General features: G+C 42.4%; 1 protein-coding gene across 3 annotated transcripts in view; it reads left to right on the forward strand.

Annotated features, from left to right (window-relative positions):
* The first annotated feature begins 1,896 nt into the window (after positions 1 to 1,896).
* Positions 1,897 to 27,188, forward strand: part of SEC23B (SEC23 homolog B, COPII coat complex component) — a 37,974-nt gene continuing 12,682 nt past the window's right edge. For 2 of the 3 annotated variants that reach the window (XR_011996984.1, XM_072736495.1), the window contains exons 1-14: positions 2,266 to 2,727; positions 5,094 to 5,317; positions 7,301 to 7,358; positions 9,876 to 9,962; positions 11,158 to 11,394; positions 11,504 to 11,589; positions 12,987 to 13,131; positions 13,570 to 13,728; positions 14,074 to 14,189; positions 18,180 to 18,303; positions 19,853 to 19,933; positions 23,223 to 23,312; positions 23,942 to 24,048; positions 25,043 to 25,196. Coding sequence is in view for 2 of the 3 variants with exons in the window: in XM_072736495.1 (XP_072592596.1) it covers positions 5,097 to 5,317; positions 7,301 to 7,358; positions 9,876 to 9,962; positions 11,158 to 11,394; positions 11,504 to 11,589; positions 12,987 to 13,131; positions 13,570 to 13,728; positions 14,074 to 14,189; positions 18,180 to 18,303; positions 19,853 to 19,933; positions 23,223 to 23,312; positions 23,942 to 24,048; positions 25,043 to 25,196 (1,665 nt within the window). In the remaining variant the exon portion in view is untranslated. Of the gene's footprint in view, positions 2,728 to 5,093; positions 5,318 to 7,300; positions 7,359 to 9,875; positions 9,963 to 11,157; positions 11,395 to 11,503; positions 11,590 to 12,986; positions 13,132 to 13,569; positions 13,729 to 14,073; positions 14,190 to 18,179; positions 18,304 to 19,852; positions 19,934 to 23,222; positions 23,313 to 23,941; positions 24,049 to 25,042; positions 25,197 to 27,188 lie in introns of all 3 variants that reach the window. The other variant, XM_026002344.2, reaches the window with a different exon arrangement.

The raw sequence follows: 27,188 nt of genomic DNA on the forward strand, positions 1-27,188 counted from the left end.
AAGATGAGTGGATCTCTGTGATCCCACCTCTCATGAGACTCACTTTTTTAGCCCTACGGGTAAGGGAATATGTCTTGGGAGACCACCCACAGAAGAAATATTTGAGAATAGTTGTGTCAAAATCATATCTCCAGAGCAAGTCAAGGATGTTATGCCCCAAGGGTACTTAAGGGTGTGGTTAGACAAAAAGAAGTTGTGGGAGGGGTGCAGCTGTGCTGGAGAAGGCTTCAGGTGACAAAGAGGTAGTCAAGGTGGATTAATCCAAGATGATGTTAGTCCAGCTCACATAGCACCCCTCTGTCTGCAGAGGTAGCAAATGTCTCCTGCTGATAAAGGAAGGGCATCTCCCACATGAAGTTCTTATGATCTGTTTGAGGAGAGACAGGAGGGGTCAGTGGCGGTCTTCCTTGTACCTACCCTCTCTCAAAATCTTTCAGCTTAAAATGTTCAATATGCCAACAAATTTGGGGTAGTGTTCCTGAACCCCATCAGAGACAAGGAAGGACCAAAAATAACTCCCTAGTTACTAGGCTGACTGGAAGGAGAATGGTATCTCTGAGTGAAATAGAAAGTACAAGAGATTGATTAGTTTAGGGCAAGGGGAACAATGAATTCAGTTTAGGACCATTAAAAGATAAACTGAGGCATATTAAAATTATTAAGAGCTTATTTGAGCAAAATTCAGCTTGAATCAAACAGCATCAAACTGGAAGTGATTAGGAGCCCTCTGCAAACAGCTGTCAGGGAAAAATCTTAAAAAATCATAATGGAATAATCTAACAGTATTCTGGCATAATGTTGTAGGAACATGCAAAATGTAAATTTGTTCCACAGAACTGAATCATTATTCCACAAACTTTTTTTTATAAATTTATTTTTTATTGGTGTTCAATTTGCCAACATACAGAATAACACCCAGTGCTCATCCCGTCAAGTGACCCACTCAGTGCCCGTCACCCATTCACCCCCACCCCCCGCCCTCCTCCCCTTCCACCACCCCTAGTTCGTTTCCCAGAGTTAGGAGTCTTCATGTTCTGTCTCCCTTCCTGATATTTCCCACACATTTCTTCTCCCTTCCCTTATATTCCCTTTCACTATTATTTATATTCCCCAAATGAATGAGAACATACAGTTTGTCCTTCTCCGATTGACTTACTTCACTCAGCATATTACCCTCCAGTTCCATCCACGTTGAAGCAAATGGTGGGTATTTGTCGTTTCTAATGGCTGAGCAATATTCCATTGTATACATAGACCACATCTTCTTTATCCATTCATCTTTCGACGGACACCGAGGCTCCTTCCACAGCTTGGCTATTGTTCCACAAACTTTTTATATTAAGGATAATTATGTAAAAACAAAGAGCAATTATGTTTCACAGTGTATCAACTTAAAACTAACTGGTGTTCTGTAGGTAATTTAAAAATTTGTACTGGGATCCCTGGGTGGCGCAGTGGTTTAGCGCCTGCCTTTGGCCCAGGGCGCGATCCTGGAGACCCGGGATCAAATCCCACGTTGGGCTCCCGGGGCATGGAGCCTGCTTCTCCCTCTGTCTGTGTCTCTACCTCTCTTTCTCTCTCTGTGACTATCATAAATAAAATAAATAAATAAATAAATAAAAATTTGTACTGGTATTAAGTTGAACTGATTAATGGTAATTCTTGGAGGTCTTAGATACGTGCTAAGCATAATTTTAAGTTTATATCGCTTTGCTTCTTATTTTTATATACTACAGAGGCTGTATCTCTGGGTCAGATTAATAAACGTACTCCTTCCTGTCACCAAGGAAAACGTGTATAATGCCTGTAGTGGCGGTAGAAAGCAGTTTTGTTTTTTAAGATTTTACTTATTTATTCACGAGAGACACAGAGAGAGGCAGAGGGGAGCCCGATGCCAGACGCGAGCACAGCCTGAGCCAAAGGCAGACGCTTAACCACGGAGCCACCCAGGCGCCCCCAAAGCAGTGCTGTGTATACTTGGGGATTCTGTCGGTCTCCTAGGGTGCTAGAAGATGACAGTTCTCAACTACTCACCTTCTCGGAAGGACGGCAGGGACACACAGAGTGAACTGCACTAGTGCCAGTCCCTGCAGAGAACGTGAACCCAGCACAGCGAGGAGAGGAGGAAACCTGCTAGTAACTCAAGGAGGCATTCCTTGACCAGTCGAAGTCCCAAATCTGGCGCCAGCGACCCGGTCTCCCGCCGCCCCGCCCCGCCCCCGCCCGCGCTGACTCCTCTTCCCGGCGAGCCTCAGTTTCCTCCGCACGGCGCCCCTCCTCTTTCCGGTGCTTCACGTCATCGTTCTCGCTTCCCTGTAACTAAGGCGATGAGAGGGACTTCCTGCTTACGGGGGCGGTAATCGTGTCGGATCTGGGCGGATCCTTGAGGCCTGCCGGCCCGGCTGCACCTAGGAAGCAGCCCAGCACTGGCGTTTTCTGAAGTGCAAACGTTCAGAGGAGCTTAGGTTCTGAGGAATTTGGTTTTGTGGACTAAGGGGCGACTGTCTTGCCCTGTTCCAAGATGGCGGCGCGGCTTCAACTGCGAGTCTTGCTTCCGCTCCTCCGCCGCGGAGGCCCTCGTTGATTGGCCAGCGGACGGCGCCGTGGTGTGACGCACAGGGGCGCTGACCAGTGGGCTGAGAGCTGAGCTGGACTTGGCGGTGGGAGCCGGATCGGCGATCTAATAGCGGTGGGTTCTCGCGCGCTCCGGTGAACGGCTCCTGCCCGGTGAGTGCGAGCGCGGGTGCTAGGGGGCCGAGGGCACCGGCCGGACCTCCATGGGGACCGAGGGGCTTGCTCCCGGGAGGGAGCCTTCTCTCGGCGGGCAGAGGAGCCGAAGCACTCGGCGGCTCAGGGGGCCGCTGAGGGGGACGCGCTCCTCGCCTGGCGGTGCGGCCGGCGGGCGTCTGGGTCGGGACCCCCCGGGTCGCGGGTGCCGGAGGATCCAACTTTCGTTTTACCGTTGAGTAACCCGAAATGCGGGTGAAATGACTGACTAGTGCTTCGTGGCAGCTGGAACTAGAACCCGGGTCTTCCGACCACCTTTCCAGAATTCAACTTTGTCTAAACTTGGCCACTGTGTCCTGAAAAGTTATGCGGTGTTGGGATGAACGGTTCAGTTTTTCGTGTGTGTTTTTTCTTTTTCTTTTGGCAGATACTGCTACAAAATCTTTCAAGTTCTTTCATTTACTCATTCATTTAACTCATTCGTTCAGCTATTAACCTTTTCAGATAATCTTCTTTGAGAATATGATATGATCGACCGCCCTAGAAAAATACACATTTGCTCTTGCACACAATTTTGCATACAATTCCAGGGGTGTATTGATCCTCTGAAGTCTCCCGTTGGTTTTGTGCCCAGAGTTAAGAATCCATTGTCTAGAAGAGGGGAGGGGAGGAGGCAGTGGGAAACAGAAAGAGCAGCTTTCAGTAGGAAGCTGCTTGGGGACCTTGATTGGAGCCAGTACCTTTTAGTAATGAATTGTTTTGAATGGGGAAACAGTTATTTAATGAAGCCTTTAGAGGTACTTGCCGAGAATTGTGATATTAGAACTTGCTTTGATTCCCACCTGAGTTATCCATCCCTTTGTCACTCAGGTAAGCTGCGCAAGTGCCTCCTGCGTAAAGGGTGCTTCTGTTTCCTGCCTTTGCCAGAAATAACAAATAAGTGCTTTAGAGTTTGAGTTAGAGCAAACATTTGGAATATTTGTGGTCTGAGTTGTGTGTAATAAACTAATTCTTCCATTTGCTTCTCTAGCCATATAAAATCATTCTTTTAGTCCACGTTATTTACAGTATGGCACTTCTTATAACAACAGGGACAGTTATTCACCACTGCATGAAGTGAGCACTAGAGGCTACTAATAATGTGGTCCTTTAATTTGCCTGTTTTTCCATTTTTCTTGAGGGACTTGTTCCCTTAAACCCTAGTGGCTCAGATGTCTGTTAGCCTTAGCCTAGATGTTAGGACATAAACAGAATGTGTGAAACATTCAGTAGAGTTGGCATTGTGTAGGTTTGCAAGCTTAATCTATATGGCTATGTTATTTATTCTTTAAAAGAAAAAACATTTATTTATTCATGAGAGGCAGAGACACAGGCAGAGGGAGAGGAGAAGCAGACTCTTCACAGGGAGCCCAGTACGGGATTCAGCCCAGGATCACACCTGGAGCCAAAGGCAGACACTCAACTGCTGAGCCACCCAGGCATCCCTACGTGGTTATTTTATTAACCAAAATTTGTTGAAGTATGAGCATAAGCAGCCATGGTGAGGTGAGAAGTCCTGGTGAAGGACTCACTCAGCATGATAGCAAACAGCATTGTAATTTTGGTGGTCCTAAGTAAAAATACTTTGGCTCAGAACTGGTGATGCTTCTCATTATGAATTAGATTCACACATCAACATCCAGTTCTGGTCTCCACTGTTAACAAAGAGAGGAGGGGAAAGGGCACAAAACAAGATCACTTGCGATGTAAAATTTATTACAGTATTCTAATAAAGCAAGGAAGGAAAGGGGTCAGTGAGGAAGGTAGCTGGATGCTGAAACAGGGTTTGAGACTTATTCTTGGGCAAGGGGAATTGGAATTGGCTTGGTTGATATGTATGATCTATGAGAAGGTTTACATTAGAATTCAACTACTTATAGCTTAAAAATGATCAAATAAGGGATCCCTGGGTGGCGCAGCGGTTTGGCGCCTGCCTTTGGCCCAGGGCGCGATCCTGGAGACCCGGGATCGAATCCCACATCAGGCTCCCGGTGCATGGAGCCTGCTTCTCCCTCCGCCTGTGTCTCTGCCTCTCTCTCTCTCTCTCTCTGTGACTATCATAAATAAATAAAAAATTAAAAAAAAAAGATCAAATAAGAGTAAACTTCTGTCACCTTTTATTTATTTAAGTGCTAGAGTTGAGAAAGGAATGATTGTCAAAGATAGTTGGCTTTTGGGGGTTAAAGGGAAGGGAGATGTCATGCTGTAGTGACTGGTTCTTCCAGACTAAGTGTTTTAAAAACATTGCATTAGGTGACCATCCTCTTTTTTGAGATTTAGTTGAGAATGTCCCATAAAATTACAGCTTATCTTCACTTTCTTTTTAGACTATGGCAACATATCTGGAGTTCATTCAGCAGAATGAAGAACGAGATGGTGTGCGCTTTAGTTGGAACGTGTGGCCGTCCAGCCGTCTCGAGGCTACAAGAATGGTTGTTCCCCTGGCTTGTCTCCTTACTCCTTTGAAAGAACGTCCAGACCTGCCTCCTGTACAGTATGAACCTGTGCTTTGTAGCCGGCCAACTTGCAAAGCTATTCTCAATCCACTTTGGTATGAGTTCTTTTTAAAACTAGTGAAGGGCAGCCCTAGTGGCTCAGCGGTGTAGTGCCTGCCTTCAGCCCAGGGCGTGATCTCGGAGACCCGGGATCGAGTCCTACGTCAGGCTCCCTGCATGGAGCCTGCTTCTCCCTCTGCCTGTGTCTCTGCCCCCCCTCCCCCCGTCATGAATAAATAAAATCATAAATAAATAAATAAATACTAGTAAAAAAAGAAGAATACAGCAAATTATGACTTTTGGGCACTGATTCAATTTGAGCAAGTCATCAAATTTGAGATGAGTGAGTGATGAGATTCTTAGTTGGTGAATGCTTATAAAGTCTCCCTAGCCTAATACTCCAGATAAAATTGGGACTTACGGGAAAAAGGTGGCAGTAAAGAGAAAGGATTTAAAATTCACTCTTTTCCTTTTTTTTTTTTTAATTTCAGTTTGCTTTTGGCTTAACCATAGATTATATTGATGACTCTTGAAACATTCCCTTCCGCCCCCCAAATTGAAAAGTTTTAGACGGTTTTCTCACACTTACCTAGTATGGTGATGGTGTATGGTAGGAAGTGATAGGCAGAAGAAATCACAACTCTTAATAATTGTTAATTGTAATTTTTTATACCTGAGATAGTGACCTATGATATTTCTCTTAAATGTGGGCATTCGTTATCTGAAAGAATTTTTTAGACAGATGAAGAGTATCACAAATATTCTTTAAAAGGTATGATTTGGGGGCATCCCGGGTGGCTCAGTGGTTTAGCGCCACCTTTGGCCCAGGGCGTGATCCTGGAGACCCGGGATCGAGTCCTGCATCGGGCTTCCTGCATGGAGCCTGCTTCTCCCTCTGCCTGTGTCTCTGCCTCTCTCTCTCTCTCTCTGTGTCTCTCATGAAAAAATAAAATCTTTTAAAAATAAATAAAAAAATAAAAGGTAAGATTTTTATATGAGGGAATGTTTTTTTTTTTTTTTTTTTTTTAAAGATTTTATTTATTTATTCATGATAGAGAGAGAGAGAGAGAGAGGCAGATACACAGGCAGAGGGAGAAGCAGGCTCCATGCACCGGGAGCCTGACGTGGGATTCGATCCCGGGTCTCCAGGATCGCGCCCTGGGCCAAAGGCAGGCGCTAAACCACTGCGCCACCCAGGGATCCCCAAGGGGGAATGTTTTTTTACTGCATTCCCCTTACTGTTACTTAGTGTTCCTATGTGTGAGATGCTGTTGTTCTTCCTTTTGAAGAAATAGCCATTGCTTATTAACTTTCTAAATGTAAAAAGGTGGGGAAAAGCAACTGAAGCATTATCTTTAACCAGTTCCAGGAAGTGTATCCACCCAGAAGCATGCCTCCCAACCTTTTCAAGTGAGCTAGGTGAGGTGAAAGGCAAGTTTTTCCTGTGCATGAAATGTGTTTTTAGTATTGAAATTTAAGAGTTTCACATATCCGCCTAATAAAGATGTTAGGAAAAAATCGCAGATTATGTTAAGATAAGTTGCCAAAGGGAATAACCTATAATTTATAAAAAATCATGAAATTTTAAATATTAATCTTTTTTTCTAAAGATTTTTTTATTCATTCATTCAGAGAGAGCGAAGAGAGAGGCAGAGACACAGGCAGAGGGAGAAGCAGGCTCCATGCAGGAAGCCTGACGTGGGACTCGATCCCGGGTCTCCAGGATCACACCCCAGGCTGCAGGCAGCACTAAACCACTGAGCCACTGGGGCTGCCCTGAAATTTTAAATATTATCAAGGAAATGAGAAAAAATAAAAAAAGATTTACTAACTTTTCATTGTACAGTAGGGAGGACATTTTTGGTGTACCTAGTAGTCAGAACTCTTAACTGCAGTGGGCATTTTGCATACCACCATCCATTCATGCACATGCACAGAAATATATTTATGTGATTTACTGAACTTGAGGATTGAATTTGAATGCTTTCTACATTAACAATGAAAATGGTACTTAGCTGTAATATTTATTTTTCTCACAGTCAGGTTGATTATCGAGCAAAACTTTGGGCCTGTAATTTCTGTTTCCAAAGAAATCAGGTATGTGAATTTTTTAAAAAAGTTTTTCTGTGTTTCATTTTAGTGGAACAATTCTAAAAAAAATTAAGTGAGGTTGAATTTATGTCTGCTGTGGTAGTCTTCAATTTCTGCTGAACTCAAGGTGATAGCTTTTGTTAAGCATCATTGAACGCGGAACATTTGTGATTTCTCTGTTGAACAGCAACTCAGTTTCGTTATGTGGGTTTTTATCATTTAGTGTGGAGGGACATAGAAATCACTTTTTTTAATGTGCTCTTTAGTAGTGAGTATGTTACCGTAAGATAACAGATATGTTGTCTGTATTTCATTTGACTTTAGTTTATTCTAATTGGATAGTGTACATTACTAAATTTTCATTTTTTGATCTTTGTAACTTTTAGGGTTTAGGTACTAGTGTTAAGCCTCTTTTGATTTAGAAATTTTGAAACTAATCTAGAAGAGCTCAAAAATGATGAGAGAAACCTCTGGTTAAAATAAACTATGCCTATGATTCTAAAACTGGATTGTGTTGATCTTTGTATTACTTTGCACGTTTACTAAAAATCATTGAATTATATATTTAAAAGAGTGAATTTTTATGGTATATGAGATATATCTCAGTAAAGTTAGTGAAAAATTAGTTGTTCCCAACATAGTATACAATGCTCTAGTAATTTTAAGATATTAATAAGGTGCATTTATTTATTCTTATATTTGATTATAATTAACAGTTTCATTCTCAGATACATCACACAGTAAGCCCAGTGATGAATAGACCAATCAATGTACTAAGTATAGGCCTGGAAATTAGAAGCACATACCATTCAAAATTTACCTCCACAAGAGATTCAGAAGTATATGCAAATTTTAAAGACTTAGCCATGCCCTACTACATTCAGAATTGAGGTCTGTGTTTATATAATTTTTAAGATTTTAATTTTAAGGGGCACCTGAGTGGCTCAGTTGGTTAAGCATCTGCCATTGGCTCAGGTCATGATCTCAGGGTCCTGGGATCGAGCCCTACATTGGGCTCCCTGCTTAGCAGGGAGTCTATTTCTCCCTCTCCCTCTGGTACTCCCCATTCTTGTGTTCTCTCTTTCCCTTTATTGCTCTGTCAAATAAATAAATAAAATCTTTTAAAAAATTTAATTTTAATTTTAAGTAATCTACACCCAGCGTGGGGCTTGGATTTACAACCCAGAGATCAAGTGTCCCACACTTTCTGTACCTAGCCAGCCAGGTGCCCCATAGTGTTAATTTATTGTGAAAATTCTAAGGCATCAAAAAACAATGTCAGCAGAGTAAAAAGGCAGTCTACAGAATAGGCAAAGATATTTGCAAATTATAAATTTAATAAGAGACTAGTATCAGGTCATTTAGGGGAGAAAATAATGGAGAGATGTTTATAGGTTCAGAGTTTCAGTTTTGCAAAATGAAAAGAATTCTGGAGGGATCCCTGGGTGGCGCAGCGGTTTGGCGCCTGCCTTTGGCCCAGGGCGCGATCCTGGAGACCCGGGATCGAATCCCACATCGGGTTCCCGGTGCATGGAGCCTGCTTCTCCCTCTGCCTGTGCCTCTGCCTCTCTCTCTCTCTCTCTGTGACTATCATAAAAAAAAAAAAAAAAAAAAAAAAAAATTTAAGAAAAGAATTCTGGAGATGAATGGTGGTGGTGGTTGTACAACATGAATATTTAAGACCACTGAACTGTACACTGAACAAAGATTAATATAGTAAAATTTATATATATTTTACCACAATAAAAAAAATTAGGGAAAAAACCTACAATCTGTGAATGTCAAATGTTTGCAGAAAGTTTTAAAGACAAAGGGCTTGTGATAATAAGTTGAGCAGGCACTCCTTTTCCTGTTCCTTATATTTTCTGTACTTGCTAGTTTTTCTACAATTTACATGCATTATTTATTGATAACAGCTAAAATAATAAACCCAAATAAACACGTTAGATTTCCACATAAACTATTGTTGAGACAGCCAAAATCCGAGCCCTTAATTTGCAGGGCAACACTGAGGAAATGGTTTATAACAGTGCATTTTTTAATCATCTAGAAGTTACAACATACCCTAAAACTGCATTTTAAAAAATTACAATGGGATATAAATATAAGGCTGGGTTATTGAGTTAAATTTTGATATTTTAGGGGTACCTGGGTGGCTCAGTTGGTTAAGCATCTGCTTTTGGCCCAGGTCATGATCCCAGAGTCTGGGATTGAGCCCCACATCAGGCTTCCTGCTCAGCAGGGAGCTGCTTCTCCCTCTCTCTCTGCTGTCCCTCTGCTTGTGCTCTAGGCTCTCTCTGTCAAATAAATAAAATCTTAAAAAAAATTTTGATATCTGATATATATGTATATTTAAATGTAGGCTCTGATTTAGTGGGATAAGAACTGAGTCTGCATGATCTATATTTTACACTTTCAGAATTAAAATGTGGTTGTTACCTATTTTTATAAATGGAGAATAAAAGGTATAGCATAAATATATTTCAGCCCTAATAAAAGATTGCTTTGTTTTCCTCCCTTCAGTTTCCTCCTGCTTACACAGGCATATCCGAGGTGAATCAGCCTGCCGAATTAATGCCCCAGTTTTCTACAATCGAGTATGTGATACAGGTAACTTCTTTGTCATGCGTTTAATGAGCTGTGTTAAACATTGACTTTCTCCTGAAATAATTCATCTTTTCTATCCCTTACCCTTCTGGGCAGTTTAAAGCTGTGAGGGCAGCAGGATCCTGAACACATGATCATGGTGTGTGTGCATGTACTGGGATTACTTGCAGTCTTGATAGAAGACTAGAAAAGAGATCAGTGATTGAGTTCAGCACCTATCCCCCTCAGCCTTCTCCAGCTTTGTGATGGTATTGCATCTTGTAGTCAAGCTCAAAAACCTTAGTTTCATTCTTGACTTCTCTTTCTCATGCATTCCGTCTCTAATCCATGAGGAAATCCCATTGGGTCTATATTCAGGATCTATCCACAGTCCAACCACTTCTTTCCCCCCACTGCTTTTGTCTTGGGTCAGCCACTGCCTCTCACTTAGATTACTGGCAGTCTCTTAACCGTTCTCCATGATTTAATCCGTTCCCACCTATATTTTATTCTTAACCCAGAAGCCAGAGTAATTCTTTAAAAACATGTCATGTTACTTTGTGTTCAGAAACCTCCAGTGGTGAAAATGGCTCTCTTTCACCCAGAGTAAGATATAGTTGTCAAAGCTCTGTGTGGACCAGCCCTGTGTTACCACTTGGACCTCAACTTGTATTAATATTCTCACTCAGCCAAATAGACCTCATGACTTTCCTTGAACTTGTCAGGAATGCTCCTGCCTGTGGGCCGCCTCTAGCTCTTCCTTAGGCTGTATTGCTCCCTCCCTCTCCTCAGGGTTTTTGCTGTCATGTTACTTTCTTAATGAGGCTGTCCTGACCTCCTAAGTAATATCAGAACCTGCCCCCTATGTTTAGTCCTACATCCCTTACCCTCTCCATTCCAGAAAGTCAGCTGCTTGAGGCAGGCAGGGATCTTTGTTCTTTGGCTCACTGATGTATCCCAGGACCTGGAACAGTTTCTGGCACATGGAAGGCATTCAGAAATGTAGAATGAATTGTTGGAGAGAAACAGTTTTTACATTTAGTTTGTTTTAGTGTAACCTGTCATGTAATGAGGTGTGAGTAGAAGTTAGTTAGATGTCCTTTTTCCCTGACAGTAAATGTAGATACAGACTTGTTATTGACATACCTGATTTGCTTTAAAAAGAGCTGGTTTTGTCTGCCTGTGTACTAATCATCATATCCTGTTTCTTTGCACAAAGCGAGGTGCTCAGTCCCCTCTGATATTCCTCTATGTGGTTGACACGTGCCTAGAAGAAGATGACCTTCAAGCACTCAAAGAATCCCTGCAAATGTCCCTGAGTCTCCTTCCTCCAGATGCCCTGGTGGGTTTGATCACATTTGGGAGGATGGTGCAGGTTCATGAACTCAGTTGTGAAGGAATCTCCAAAAGTTATGTCTTCCGAGGGACAAAGGATTTAACTGCAAAACAAATACAGGTTTGTGCCTTGTTCGTACACAAGCAGGAAGAGGGAGATTGCTTAAACATTAATTAGTCATTCACTCTAGTGTTATGGGACATGAGGCTTTTTGTTTTTTTTTTTTTAGGATATGCTGGGCCTCACCAAGCCTGCCATGCCCATGCAGCAAGCGAGACCTGGTCCACCACAGGAGCACCCTTTTGTTTCAAGCAGGTGAGCTACTAACATAGAATGTTGCACACATAGTAGTATGCAGGGCAATCCACTGGAGTGGAGTGAGGAAAGAAAAACATTAGAACTTTTATTTATTTCCTTATTTTTATTTTTTTTATTTATTAAAAAAAATTTTTTTTTATTATTATTTATTTATGATAGTCACAGAGAGAGAGAGAGAGAGAGGCAGAGACACAGGCAGAGGGAGAAGCAGGCTCCATGCACCGGGAGCCCGATGTGGGATTTGATCCCGGGTCTCCAGGATCGCGCCCTGGGCCAAAGGCAGGCGCCGAACCTCTGCACCACCCAGGGATCCCTATTTCCTTATTTTTAAAGAAAAAAAGAAATGATTAAGTGCAACAGTATTTAATGTTTAATGATGTATATAACATCACTATATGTTTGAAAGTCATAGCTAAATTGTGTATGTATACATACATGTGTATATGCATTTGTGTCGGTAGATTTGCTTAGAATGTTTTTCCAGTTAGTGTCATATCATCACAGATGTTTTGAGATCACTGTCTTCCAGTCTTCCTGTCCTCTTACATGCGGCTCTTGTCCTTTCTAAGTCTTAAGTAAAACTAGGAAAACTCAAAAGGCTTCTGTGGGATGTCCTCCAGCAAACCTGAGACCAGGCACTTCCTTCCCTCAGCCTTTGAGTGCCTGAGACTGCCTGGGGCTGGGTTAATAGCAAACATGATAAAATGCATTGCCTGACATGCCGGGGACAGCCACTTACTGTGGTAAGAAACCAGTGCTTTTCTCTAGTTACTCCTAAGGCTCAAGAGAAACACTTGAGAATCATTTTAAAGTGGATCTTTAGAATGGTGAAAGTGGGGGCACCTGGGTGGCACAGTTGGTTTAGTGCCCGATTCTATTTCAGCTCAGGTCATGATCTCAGGTTTGTGAGATTTAGCTCCAAGTTGCCCCCCCCCCACCTCCCCCCACACTCAGCAGAGAGTCTCTTGGAGATTTCCCCACTCCTCCATCCTGGCTCCCCCACTCTCCCTGCTTGTGCATGCACTCTTCTTCTCTCTCCTCCTAGATAAAATAAATCTTAAAAAAAAAAAAAAATACAATGAAGGTGGTCCACATATAGGAACTTTACATGGATTGAATTCAAGTTAGACCTATCTTTAGGATTTCTTGGCTGATTAAAATTTAATTAAACTGATTTGTTCTTATTAAAATTCTTTTTTTCCCCCATGCTATGTATATAAATTGCTATATATATTAAGCTTTGAATTATATTCTTGAATAAAATTGCTTTGAAGAGAAAAAGGTGCAAATCTTTACTACTCTGAGTAATATTCTTGAAGAACTCTGTCACCTAGGATTAAAGACCAGAGTGCTTTATTAAACCAGGATTGATGTGTCCATTGAAAATCATACAGATTTCTGCAGCCTGTTCACAAGATTGACATGAACCTCACTGATCTCCTTGGGGAGCTGCAGAGGGACCCATGGCCTGTGACTCAGGGGAAGAGACCTTTGCGATCCACTGGTGTTGCTTTGTCCATTGCTGTTGGCCTGTTGGAGGTAACTCAGAATTTACCAGGGCGCCTCAGACTGTGCAAACTTGTTCTCACAAGTTGTATTTACTAGTCTTCTTTGAAAATTAGTTGTGAGCTAAATCACTCAACTGCATTAATTTATCAGAAATCACTTTGGTCATTATTATTATCTGCAATGAAGGAGCCCCATGCTGTTTTGAAAATGTCAGAAGTTTTCATGAGAAACACAAGGCCATTAGGGCAATGGCAAATACTCAAAGTGAATTAATAAAAGTGTACAAAGCCCTCAGGTTGGAAGATAGAGGGCTGCTTCTCTGCACTGTCATCTGTGTTATTTTGCACTATCATCAGTATTCAGCATAGCTGAAGAGAAATGTTTGTGTGTGTGTTTTTTTTTTAAGGAAGTAGAAGCATACTTGGGATGGGCTATATGTTTCTAAAATGTTGCCATTTACTGTTGTAGGGCACTTTTCCAAACACGGGAGCCAGGATTATGTTGTTTACTGGGGGTCCCCCCACCCAAGGGCCTGGCATGGTGGTTGGAGATGAATTAAAGGTTCCTATTCGTTCCTGGCATGATATTGAGAAAGATAATGCACGTTTCATGAAAAAGGCAACCAAGGTAGGTGCTCTTGGACACAGGCTGTAATTCTGGTAACCCGGTGCTGAGTTTAGGCTGCTCTGGAGTGACACCTACTTTGCTGAGGTCATGCTTTGTGGTCAGCAAGTTGCTCTTGCCCAGAAGACCTTCCAGATCTTGGCTGCTATTAATTTGATGCCCCAGCTCTAAGTCAGTAGGGTTGGTGGTCTTAAAACTGCTAGAAGTGTTCTGAGATTGAAAACTATGTATTTATTTAATTTAAAGGAAACCGTCTCCATATTCTTATGTTTGGTTATATCCCTTTGGTATAGTAAGGCATACCTAATGAATAATGTTTCCTAAAAGTAATTTTTCTCTCTTCCACAGCATTATGAGATGCTTGCTAACCGAACTGCTACAAATGGTCACTGCATTGATATTTACGCTTGTGCTCTTGATCAGACTGGACTTCTGGAGATGAAGTGTTGTGCAAATCTTACTGGGTATGTTGAGAGCAAACAGCTGGGAAAATGGAGCCTTAAAATGGTAATTTTAAGGAAAGAGAAGTGAGTGATGGAACCATAGGAATGTGCAAGGCTGACTTAAATAAGCTTTCAGAAGATTGCAGGCTGTGGTGTCTGTGGCAGGGAGGGTGTATGGGAGGGCCTCTTGGAGAAAGAAGCAATAATTAGCTGGAGGTTGTAAGGTTCAGTATGAATGAATCCTATCAGAGTAACTTCATTTCTTCCTTAGAGCTGTTCTAGAATCTATAACAGGGCAAGAAGGTAAGCAAGCATGGGGCACCTGGGTGGCTCAGTTGGTTAAGTGTCTTCAGCTCAAGTTATGATGCCAGGGTCCTGGGATTGATTCCTGCTTCTCCCTCTGCCCCTTCCCCCTGCTCATCTGTGCATGTGCGTGTTCTCACACTCTCCTTGCCTCTCATGAATAAATAAATAAAATCTTAAAAAAAAAAAAAAAAAAAAAAAAGTAGGGCAGCCCGGGTAGCTCAGTGGTTTAGTGCTGCCTTTGGCCCAGGGTGTGATCCTGGAGACCCGGGATCGAGTCCCACAAGGGGCTCCCTGCATGGAGTCTGCTTCTCCTTCTGCCTGTATCTCTGCCTGTCTTTCTGTCTCTCATGAATAAATAAATAAAATATTTAAAGAAAAAAAAAAGTAGGTAAGCACGGAGTATGTGGCCTTCAGCAAGCCACTTCCTTGCGAGAAGGGGAAGGAGTCCGGTCTGAATGCCAGAGCATTAGGAGACCCTTCGACCTGACTTAGTAACCATATGTCATGACCAGCATGGAGCACATGTTCATCCTAGAGGGTGCATGGCAGGACATGCTTAGCGCCTAAGTCTGTATCATGCAGACAGGCCACAGTGGAGAGCTGTAGTTCCCCAAGTATGATAGGGCCTCACCAGCAACCTTCAGGGTCCCCTGGGGACTGAATAGCAGTGTACCTCCTTGGGTGTCACTCCAGCTTGCTGAATCAGATTCTGGGGATGCAGCCCAACAGTCATCTTTCATATACTGTCCAGGGGATTCTGGTGCATGTGAGTATGGGAACTGCTGGTGTGCACTACTGGTCTGAAGCAGGCTGTACACCAGCATCTTCCAGGGAGCTTTATTATTTTTTTTGTAAGGCTCCATGCTCCATGTGGAGCTCTCCTGGGGAGCTTGCTTTATTTATTTATTTATTTATTTATTTATTTATTTATTTATTTATTTATTAAAAATTTTATTTTTTATTTATTCATGACAGAGAGCGAGGGGGTTGGAGAGAGAGAGAGAGAGAGAAGCAGGCTCTGTGCAGGGAGCCCGAGAGAAGCAGGCTCTGTGCAGGGAGCCCGACGCAGGACTCAATCCCTGGTCTCCAGGATCACACCCCAGGCTGAAGGCAGCGCTAAACCGCTGGGCCACCGGGACTGCCCCTGGGGAGCTTAAAAAGCTACTTTTGTTTTGAGTCTTGGCCCTCAGAGACTCTAATGGCAGTTAGCATGGGGTGTGACCCAGCATCAGCATTTGTTAACCTCCCCTGGGTGTTTCTAACATGAAGTGGAGTTTGAGAACCACTGGGTGGACCCTTAGTGATCTGAGTGTGGTTGAATACAGGCAGCATCAGCCTCCTGTGAGAGCTTGTATATTCCTGGGGAATGTAGCCTCTCTCGCTTCCCTCAGACCTTTTGTCTCAAAATCTGCATTTGAATAAGATCCTAGGTGATATGCACAGAGCAGTTTGAGAAGTACTGGCATAGAGCTGTGGGGTGTTTCTGAGATTCTGCATTTCTAACAATCTCCCAGGTGACACTGCTGGACACTGCTAAGTAAAGAAGGGACATATAGAAGGCAAAACTCAAGTCACCCAAAGCAGTCCCAGAGAGCAGCAAATGTGTTAGGTGATCAAATGACACTGACATAGCTATACCAGTGAGCCACATTTGATAAGATGAATTCCTACCACAAGCTTTTGTCGTAGAGCATCCACGGAAAAGCTTCGCTATATTTGTGAACATCCTCAAGTTTATATACCAGAGTTCATCTCTCACCCTCTCTCTCTCCCCCTTTCTCTCCTGCCATCATTTCCATCAGAATCTCAGTGGGGTCTTTGACTCCTGAATGACTTGGTATTTTGGTCACATAACTCGTTGCACAAATATGGTATTGGGGAAATCTGTTAGCAGTGATATTAAAAAAACAGTCGCAGAGGTTTTAGTTGTGGTTCAGTGTGAGCTAGCTGTTTGGGAAGACTTTCCAGCAAAGGCAAGGTGATCATAAGCTGTTACAGGAATTAATTATCTTCAGAGAAGATTATAGTTTTGGTTTTCTTGGTGCCAGGCACGCCCAGATTAGATTGTTTTCCATTCTGAGTATTTTGGTTTCAAAGGGATGTATAGAGGAACTGGGGATGTTCAAAGGCAAGTGGTAAGTGTGGTGAAGGGGACTTGAAACTGTCATAAGGAGAAAGATTGAAGGATATAGAAAAGATACCACTGAAGAAACATAGGGTGTGAGATCTGTATTCAATAATCAAAGGCCTCTTCTATGAAGAGGGCATCAGATATGTTGGTTGTGTATGTCACCAAAGGGGAAAACTAGAACCAGTGGTAGGAGTTGCTGGGAAATAGAATTTCACCCAGTAAGAAGAAAGACCTTATTAAGCCTCTGCACTATCCATGCCTGGAATGGACTGCCTGTGGAGGGTGTGCGCTCCTGATGCTGCAGGAGTTCACATGTGGTCTATGTGATAACGTGGCAGATGTGTTGTAGAGAGTTGGTGTGAGTCAGGATTAGGTTTGTGAGTGCAACAGAGGTAGGCAGCCAGGGCTGGGATGTTGATTTCATCATCATTCAGCATCATTGGGGCTGAGGCCCTTCCTATGTGGCTCTGCCACCTTTATGTGCTGCCTGCAGTCCAGGATGGTAACTGGGCTCTCACTATATTTGAGCAGCAGGAGGGAAAGACCTGCACCTTCCCATGAGAATGCCCCCTACAAATCACAAAGGCTGTTTCCAACAAAGCTGAGTTACATGGCCACATGCAAGGCAGGCTGGGAAATGTAGGGTTTTTTTTCCAGGGAACCATGGATCCCATGACTAAGGAAGGAGAGAAGGGTGGACATTTAGGGCCAAAGAGCCCTCTCTGTCCCTGGAGGGGTCAGGCATTCTGAGATAGCTGAACCAGATGAATTTGTGTTCTGCCTAGTTCTGAAATCCTGTTTGATAAGAATTGGATACATAGCTGGCATCATGCTGTGTTTATCTGCCCAAATATGTGAACTGAAATTTTGAACAGTATTTTCCTCTAACTCCAAAAAGGCTAGAATATAATAATTCACGTACAGCCGAAGACTCAATGTTTTGAGGCAGTGAATTAACTTGAGAAAGATTTCCGGCAGGCTTGGGTATTTCCCCTACCAGAGGAGAATGAGGTGAGCTGGACTCGTTTTCTCAGTAGATAACCTATTAAGCCTGTGGGTTTATCAGTGAAGGGTTTTTTTGTTTTCTCTTTCTTTTGAAATAATTCAGATTCACAAGAAATTACAAAAATAGTACAGAGAGGCCTGCCCATACTATTCTACCTGGCAGCTCCCAGCGGTAGCATCTTACAGAACTGTAGTGCAGTGTCCCAACCAGGACTGACATTGGTATGATAAAATGAACTGTATTATAGTCCCTACTTGGATTTCACCAGTTTGTGTCGGTGCTCATTTTTTTTAATGTGTGGGTATCCATAGTATGAGACTGTACCACCTATAGATGTGTGTAACCATCACTGTGGTAAAGATTTAGAACTGTTCTAGAGAGTCCTGTCTTTGATATTTTGAAAACAGTGTCTCTTCTAAGTACAAATTGAACTTGCCGTCTCCCATTTGAGTTAGTAGCACCTTCATGGATGTGTTTTTTTTCCTTCTTTCAGTTACTGTGAACACCAAGGAAGCATCTGAATGGCATTCAGTCATCCTAAACATTCACTTTCTTCTTTTCTTCCTAGAGGCCACATGGTGATGGGAGACTCTTTCAACACTTCTCTCTTCAAACAGACGTTCCAAAGAATTTTTAGTAAAGATTTCAATGGAGATTTCCGCATGGCATTTGGTGCTACATTGGAAGTGAAGGTATGATGGCTTTCTAACTCTTGAACGGAGGATTAGTGTTCTTAGTAGTCAGATTTGTAGAAGCCTACTTTGCTGGACACAGGCATCTAACGGTAAATTAAAAGGTTCCCAGCAAAATAGTTGAGCAAGGTATATTGATTCTGTCCCTTTGCTTCTTAAAGATGACCTGTATATTAATTAACGTTCCAAAGTGCTGTCTGATTCCCCTGCAGGCTCTGCTCTAGGACAGCCCATCTAAGAAGGTTGGGGCCTGAGCACAGAGGCAAGCAACCACGTGGTGTTGAGTGCCCCTCCACCCTGCCTTGCCCACATGGGTCACCACATTCACAGAACTGTGTTGATATTTAGTAGCACCTGCCTGCAGGCCAGCCAGAGAACAGGAAAATAATGCAGCATTATGAGCGTGATCTTGTGTTTTTCTTGAGAAAACATTAGAAGGAGCTGTTACATGATAGGATTAGCATTACTGCTTTGAGAATTGGAGATAATCATTAAATCTTTTATTTTTTTATTATTTTTTTTAAAGATTTATTTATTTATTTATTCATGATAGACACAGAGATTGAGAGAGAGGTAGAGACACAGGAGAAGGGAGAAGCGGGCTCCATGCCAGGAGCCCGACGCGGGACTCGATCCCGGGACTCCAGGATCGCGCCCTGGGCCAAAGGCAGGTGCCAAACCACTGAGCCACCCAGGGATCCCCTCATTAAATCATTTAGATTAAACTTTAAACAGTCTTCTCGAATGTTTGAATTATTATTTTTTTAAGTTGAAGAACAGACTTTAACGAATTGAGCTTTTATTTATTTATTTATTTTTATTTCTTTAGAGAGGCAGAGACACAGGCAGAGGGAGAAGCAGGCTCATGCAGGGAGCCTGATGTGGGACTCGATCCCAGGACTCCAGGATTACGTCCTGGGCAGGCGCTAAACTGCTGAGCCACCCAGGGATCCCCACGAATTGAGCTTTTAAAGTCTAAGTACATTGGCCTTGTCTTTATGTTGGAGTTTATGAATTAAGTAATTTTAAAGTAACATAAAACAGTATATTCACTGATGAGAAATTATAAGTAATTATTTGTGGGATTGGAAAAAAATGTAGTATTGTTAGAGTTATTTTCTATGGGTATAATCATTTCAAAGTCGGGGGAGTACCTGGCTGGCTCAATCAGAAGAGCATGAGACTCTTAATCTCGGGGTTGTAAATTTGAGCTCCATGTTGGGTATAGGGATTACTTAAGTAAATAAACTTAGAAAAAAAAAAGTAAAGCAAATCCTTTGTTTAAAAAAAATTTCAGAGGTGGGAGAGTTGAAAATGCTGCATCATATTTGGAACAAAGTTAATGCAGTTTAAAAGGAGAATTTTATTAAAGTTTGCATCAGATCATAGTGGGCATGGAAGCGCTTGTAAGAGCCTGATCCACGTAGGATTTCTTATTGGTGGAATGATAATGGTCCCCTATTTTTCCTGGAAGTTTTAGCTATGTCTTTTGTGGGAGGGCAGTTCTGCATGAATTTTAACTTTATATTCTTGTGTATTTCCCTTTTAGACTTCTCGGGAACTGAAAGTTGCAGGAGCCATTGGTCCTTGTGTGTCTCTGAATGTGAAAGGACCATGTGTGTCAGAAAACGTAAGGAAAGCTCCATCATCCTCATCTCCAATGCCTCAGGATTTAACCCATTAGAAATGTCAGAGCAGGGTAGTCTTAGATCCTGTCACTTGTCGGGATGTGTCTTTGATGAGGGGAGAAGGGTCAGCTCTTGATGATGACCACAGCTCTGAGATGTGGTGTCATACCTGTCTGTCCATCCATCTATCTAGAGGGTCAGAGAGAGGGTCAGAGGGGCCAAGTATCTTGCTGTCTAGGCAAGACAGAGCTGATAAGAGGAGCTAGAGCCCAGGTTCCCCTAACCCCACTGTCCTTGTGTGTCTACCGGTGAGCCACACACCTGTTCTTTTTAACCAGCAAGGCATTCAGCAAGATCCTTCAGGAATAAACCTCTGTGCTTGTTGCCCTTAGGGACAAACCTTTGTCTCACTTTTCAGAGACCATTTTGAATTGGTTGGGCATGAATGACACTGTTGTGTATACAGATAGCTGTGTTCTTTGGGTAAGAAATTTTCAGAATATGTGAACTCAGTTAAGTTACACTGGTGGTGAGATGGTTTTGCTGGTGGCTCACTTCCTCTGCTTGTATTTTAGCTGCCAGGAGAACAAACCATTGTGTCCAGTGAGGCCTGTCCAGGGTGGTTCTGGGCTGGGATTGTCCCAATCCCATCCTTCCCTTGTTCTTTTCAGCGAGATGGTGGTGTGTAGAGCCAGACATGGATACAAGGGCACAGATCTGCCCGTGCCAATCTTGTGGCCCGGACAACATACTTACTTGCTCTGGGATTCAACTGAGTCTTTTTCTGGAAAGTGGGGATAGTAATAGTACCTCACTTGATGAGCGCTGTTGGAAGAGCTAAAGGAGTAAGTTCAGGTAGAATGCTCAGAAGAGCCCCTGACACAGTGAAAGCTCATGCCAGATTACATTTTTCACATCCTCACTTTGTCTTCATTAGCAGTGAACATTGACTTAGTGACTACTTTGGTTAACCTTTTGTTGAAGTTGCCAGATGCAAAGTGATTTGATCAAGAGAATATTCCTGTAGTCCCTTGGGTTAGGCGGGTAGCTGCCCAAAGCCTGTCTGAGGAGTCCCTCATTTCCCCAGCGTACTTGGGGACTTGTACCCCCAATTCCCGGCAGGGTGTCAGAAGGTTCTAAAATAGGTTCCATAGACTTAAAATCTGCCTAAGAAGATGATTTTTATGAATCAGTATGAGCTGATTAGCTGTTCTAGCATCCGGTAGAGATCAGCCATGAGATTTGGGGATGGGAATTGGAGGATGCAAAGGGGGAAATAAATTCAACATATAGAGAAGCTTAAAGAAGAGTGTGAGGAGTCCTGCATACGCACCATTTAGAGTCAGCACTTGTTAACATTTAGTTATACTTGGCCTCTTTCTTTGCATTATTTGCTCTATCTAGCTGGTCATTATCTCTCTGCCATGTTCACTTTATCATGCTTCACAGAACCTTGAAACAACATGCTGTAGACGTCATGACACTTAATCTTTCAATGTGCATCTTCTAAAATTAAGGATGTTCTCCTACCACAACATTATAGCAAACCTAAGAAAACAATAATTTGCTAATACCGTCCATGTCTAGTCATATTTTCCTAATTTCTCCCCAAATGCCCTTCAGAGCGGTTTTTTCCACCCTCTAACCAGTATTGCATCTAGCATAATATAGCCTTAGTCTTTTTTTTTTTTAAGATTTTATTTATTTATTCATGACAGAGACAGAGGAAGAAGCAAACTCCATGCAGGGAGCCCAATGTGGGACTCAATCCTGGAACTCTGGGATCACACCCTGAGCCAAAGGGAGACGGTCAACCCCTGAGCCACCCAGGTGTCTCTATCCTTAGTCTTTTAAAATTTGGAACAGTCTTCCTGTTCCTCAGGGGTTTTTGCTTGTTTTATTTGATGACATTGATTTGTTGAATAGATCGTGCCAAGCACTGGTGTCTTCTGCAATAAAGTATTGCATATTCTTGCTGTATGCGATTGTTTCCTTATAGTGGTGGTGAACTGGTTTCTATCCTTCCTATATTTTCTGTAAGGTGGAAGTTAGATTAGCAATTAGATTCAGGTTAGACCTTTTTATCCACCACAGTTCCTGAGTGGTCTTACACTTCATGTGTGTTTCTTCAAGAGGCACTTCTGTCCAGTCACGTGTTAGTGGCACTGAGTTAGACTGTGTGAAGGTGATGACTGCCCCATGTCTTACTGTCACAAGGGCACATTTCCTTTTTTGCCATTAGCAAGAAGTCTGTTGAACGAGGGGCACCTGGGTGGCTCAGCGGTTGAGCCTTTGGCTCAGGGCCTGATCCCGAGGTCCCTGGATCAAGTCCCACTTTGGGCTTCCTGCAGGGAGCCTGCTTCTCCCTCTGTCTGTGTCTCTGCCTCTCTCTCAGTATCTTATGAATAAATAAATAAAATCTTAAAAAAAAATCTGTTGAACGAGATTGTGGCAAAATAGGAATACTCTGTGTGCCAGCCACCTTTCCACCTGATGGTTTTAGCATCCATTGATTATTCTTACCTGAATCATTGTTTCATCGGAGGTTATAAAATGGCAATTTCCTGATCTCATCTTTGTATTTGCTCTGGTAAAAGCAGAGTAAATGCTTACATAAGGAATTTGTCTGGTAGGGAGAAAATGTATTTTTGGGGCTCTGGAAGGTTTCTGGCCCGCTGAGGTGTTTGTGCTGATAGAAGAGTGAAAATTTTCTTTTTTCATTTTCCTCTACTCCTCTTGATTTCTTTCTTTCTTTCTTTCTTTCTTTCTTTCTTTCTTTCTTTCTTTCTTTCTTTCTTTTTTTTTTCCTGGAGTTTGCTTGAGATTCTCTCTCTCCCTCTGCCCTTCCCTTCACTTGCTGGCTCTCTAATAAATAGATAAATCTAAAAAATAAAAATCCTTAATTTTAGAGGTCTGTAATAAATCTTAAATCTTATTCTGGCTTTTAATTGTACTTTTAAATTTAAATTTTAAAATATTTTATTTATTCATGAGAGACACAGAAGAGAGAGAGAGGCAGAGACAGGAAGAGGGAGAAGCAGTCTCCATGCAGGGAGCCCAATGTGGGATTCGATCCTGGGACTCCAGGATCACGCCCTGGGCCGAAGGCAGATGCTAAACTGCTGAGCCACCCAGGCGTCCCTAAATTAAAATTTTCATTTGGAATGAGGTGATCTAAGTAGCCTACCGTTCTTAGAGTCAGTACTTTTTATTATTAATTAACCACAGCAGTAGCTTTTTTTTATTTTTTATTTTTTTATTTTTATTTTTTTATTCCTCTTTTCACCCTAGGAACTTGGTGTTGGTGGCACGAATCAGTGGAAAATCTGTGGCCTGGATCCCACATCTACACTTGGCATCTATTTTGAAGTAGTCAACCAGGTGAGTTGGATTTCTTCATGAGTATTCATGTGTCAGTATTGTGTTTTCTGATTTATCACAGACTGTTGGCTGCTGGCTTCTTTAGAGTGATGCTACTTCCATCTTGTGTTTGCCTGAAACCAGTCCAGCATGATCTTTATTTTCCTCTCAGGGTTTGGTCAGAGTCAGATGGCACATTGCTTTTATCACTTAAATTGTTGGACTGCTAAGCTTATCAGAAGGGGAATAGCTTTTACTGGCCTTCTTAATGTTCGTGAATTTTTGAGTGTCAGTTTTTTCCCCAGTATTCTATTTTTTAAAATTCTAATTTACAGAAAAATGGAAAGAACTGTACAGTCAGTATTTGTATACCTGTCACTTGGATTCTGTAGTTAATATTTTACTATATTTATTTTGCTTTGCCATATTCTATTTATCAATCTTATTTTTTATGCTTTTTTTTTTTTTTTTGAGGTAAAAGTTATGTAGAGTGAAATGCCCAGATTTTAAGTGTACCATTCAGAATGCATCAAGGACCACTCTGTCACTACTGTGTCAGTTGTTTTGGGAAGAGCACAGGGGGTGCTGTGACCCTTTGTGTTTGAGTCATACCTGTAACAGTAACCAGGTGTATGGCCTGTTGCCTGCAGCACAACGCCCCCGTCCCCCAAGGAGGCAGAGGCGCCATCCAGTTTGTCACGCAGTATCAACACTCCAGCACCCAGAGACGCATCCGTGTGACCACCATTGCCAGAAAGTGAGCAGTCCCAGCTTTTCTATTCGGCCACCAGTGTTTTTCCTTTGAAGAGATAATTTAGCATCTTTTAGTTTATCTTTGTAATTCCATTAAGTGGTTCTCACCAGTCCTCACTGGTTTATTTGATCAGAGGAGGGGGAAGAGGAAGAGGCATTGCTGGCCACCCTAGTTAGGCCTGCAGGCACTTGGCTAGAAGAATCCTCTTTTGGTAGGAATAAGTTCATTAAAAATTAAGTTTTATTATTTTCAGGTAAGTAGCCCATAAATACATCCTCCTTGTAAAAAATTCAAGCAGCTCATAAGTATATGAAGAATGAATCTCTTTACCCACTTTCCCCAGAGGTGAAATGCTATTGCACTGGTGTTATCTTCACAGGCCCATTTCCATGGAGTTCTAGGTCATATGTGTGTATATTGTGCATGTATAACTTCTTATGTTGGCATGTTTGTAAACTTTTTTCAGTAATGTGTTAGGGACATCTTCCCTCTTAATACATACAAGCTGTTCATTCCCTGTAATGGCTGCATAGCATTGCATGGTTTGGATGGCATGTATCACTTGTCTCTTAAAGGAATTTCAGATCCTACCTTCCTTCCAACAGTGCTGCATTCATGAGTTTAGATCTTTATGTATGTTGAGTATTTCTTTCCAGCTACTTCACAAAAGTAGAATTTTGTATCCTGTGAAACTACTCTTTTAAAAAGCTAATCTGTATTCTCCCTAATAGTGTAAGGAGAGTGTCTTGTTCTTATGCTATCTTGTAGAACGTTGGGAAGTTCTCTGTAATTTTTTCTTTGCTCTTAAAGCCTTCAGAGATCACATGAGGATAAATGAAAATGTATGTAAAACTGTTGGTTCCTTACTGACATTGCAGTTCTGATCTATGTCACCTTAGATGAAGGAGTGGGACTTAGGTGTCTTTATCTTACTGGAAGGCTGACTTTCTGGTCTCTCTCAAGTGGTTAATTATGGCACTAATCCTGGATTTGTCAGTTGGGCAGATGCACAGAGCCAGCTCAGGCACATAGAAGCAGCATTTGACCAGGAGGCTGCAGCAGTCTTGATGGCTCGACTGGGAGTGTTCCGTGCGGAATCAGAGGAGGGGCCCGATGTGCTCCGGTGGCTGGACCGACAGCTCATCCGACTGGTGAGTTAGGAACTGTGTCACCAGGTTCAGTTGTAATCTCTGCTCTGTGTTTAAGAAAAGAAAACTGGTACTTATGCCTATATTTTCATCCAGTCAGTCAGCAAGCACTTTTTGTTGCTTACCTTATGCCAAACACTAGATGTTCTGGGCATGACCAGAGAAGTATTACACGTGCATTTTCCCCTCAAGGACTTACGTCATGGGGAAAAACAAGACTCACAGGACATTATTTATTTATTTGTTTGTTTATTTAATTTTTTTAAACGATTTTATTTATTTATTCAATGAGAGACACACACAGAGAGAGAGGCAGAGACACAGGCAGAGGGAGAAGCAGGCTTCATGCAGGGAGTCCGATGTGGGACTCGATCCCAGGACTCCGGGATCATGCCCTGAGCCAAAGGCAGACGCTCAACCACTGAGCCACCCAGGCATCCCTCACAGGACATTTAGAGAAGGATGCAAATTTGTGTAGATTTAGATGAACCCCTGTGGATGCTGTGGTTCTGTATTCTCCTTTCAGATTTTAGAGGGTTTTTTTTAGCAATAGGAGTCCGTGGCCCCAGTGAGTGTAGAGATGCCTCATGTGTTATTCTGGGTCTAATTAGGAGACAAACACAAGTAATTTAAACAAGGAAAGCATTAATAAGCTTATGGGACAGGCTGTGCATTTCAACTTATGCTGGGGACCTGGAGAAACCATGGGAGCACAGATTGTATGGTGAGGAGAAGCAGTGAAGGTGTGGCTTAATTGTAGAGTGCTTTATTTTACTTATGAATTTATTTTAATTTTTATTTTGTTTTTGTTTTTTTTTTTTTAAAGATTTTATTTATTTATTCATAGAGACAGAGAGAGAGGCAGAGGAGAAGCCGGCATCATACAGAGAGAGCCTAATGTGGGACTCGATCCGGGGTCTCCAGGATCACACCCTGGGCTGCAAGGCGGCGCTAAACCACTGCGCCACCAGGGCTGCCCTAATTTTTATTTTGAAGTATGGTGACATACAACGTAATTTTAGCTTCAGGCGCACTACATAGTGATTCAACAATTCTATCAGAATGCCTGGATTTTAAAGTATGTCATTGCCTTAATGTTGCTTGGGGGTGGTGCTGCCTAGGTGTGATTTTTTAAGCAGGGACATGCCATCAGCATGATGGCTTATGTTTACATTCACCATAACCATATGAAATAAACTGGAAGGTAAAAGGCTTCTGCCAGGGAGAGGAGTGGAGGATGCTGGAAGCTCAAGGGAGCGGCAACCAGGTGGTGGTAGGACAGTTGGAGGGGAGGAGAAAAAAGTTTGGAATCCGGATGTATGCTGAAAGAAGAACTGCTAAAACTTGCTCAAACTGTACGTGAAATCAAAAACCAAAAAATCAGCATTGACTTGGGGAGCCTGGGTGGCTCAGTTAAGCATCTGCTTTTGGCTCAGGTCATGATATCGAGGTCCTGGGATTGAGCCCTGCATCAGGCACTCTGCTTGGTAGGGAGCCTGCTTCTGCCTTTCCCTCTGCCCCTTTCCTGCTTGTGCTTTTTCTCTATTATTTCCCTCTTTCAGACAAATAAATAAAATCTTAAAAAAAAAAAAAAACGACAAGTTTTGAGTATGGGTGACTATAAGGATGATGGAGAGGTAAAAGAGATAGAAGATGGGAAAGGGTGAAGGAAGGAGTAATTTTTTTTTATATGATAAATTCAATTTATTTTATTCGTGAACTTGTGAAAGTACGTCCAAGGGAAGCTGTCCTGTAGTTGGGTAGAAGTTCCCATAGGAGCTCAGGTTAGAGGCAGCACTGGAGGGGGGATGACATCAGTCTGGCTCTCCTGTTACTTGTAGCTGAGGCAGTGAGGATGGGAGCAGGGGGCAAGAGCTAGCCTCTAAGGGACCCACAGTTAGGAGGTAGGAGGATGAAGGGCTATGGAACAAGACAGAGAAGGATTAGGTAGGAGAAATAGGAACATGCTATGTTAGCGGCTGAAGGAGAATTTCA

The sequence above is a fragment of the Vulpes vulpes genome, chromosome 14 (genome assembly GCF_048418805.1).
Source record: "Vulpes vulpes isolate BD-2025 chromosome 14, VulVul3, whole genome shotgun sequence".
Taxonomy (NCBI): Eukaryota; Metazoa; Chordata; class Mammalia; order Carnivora; family Canidae; genus Vulpes; species Vulpes vulpes.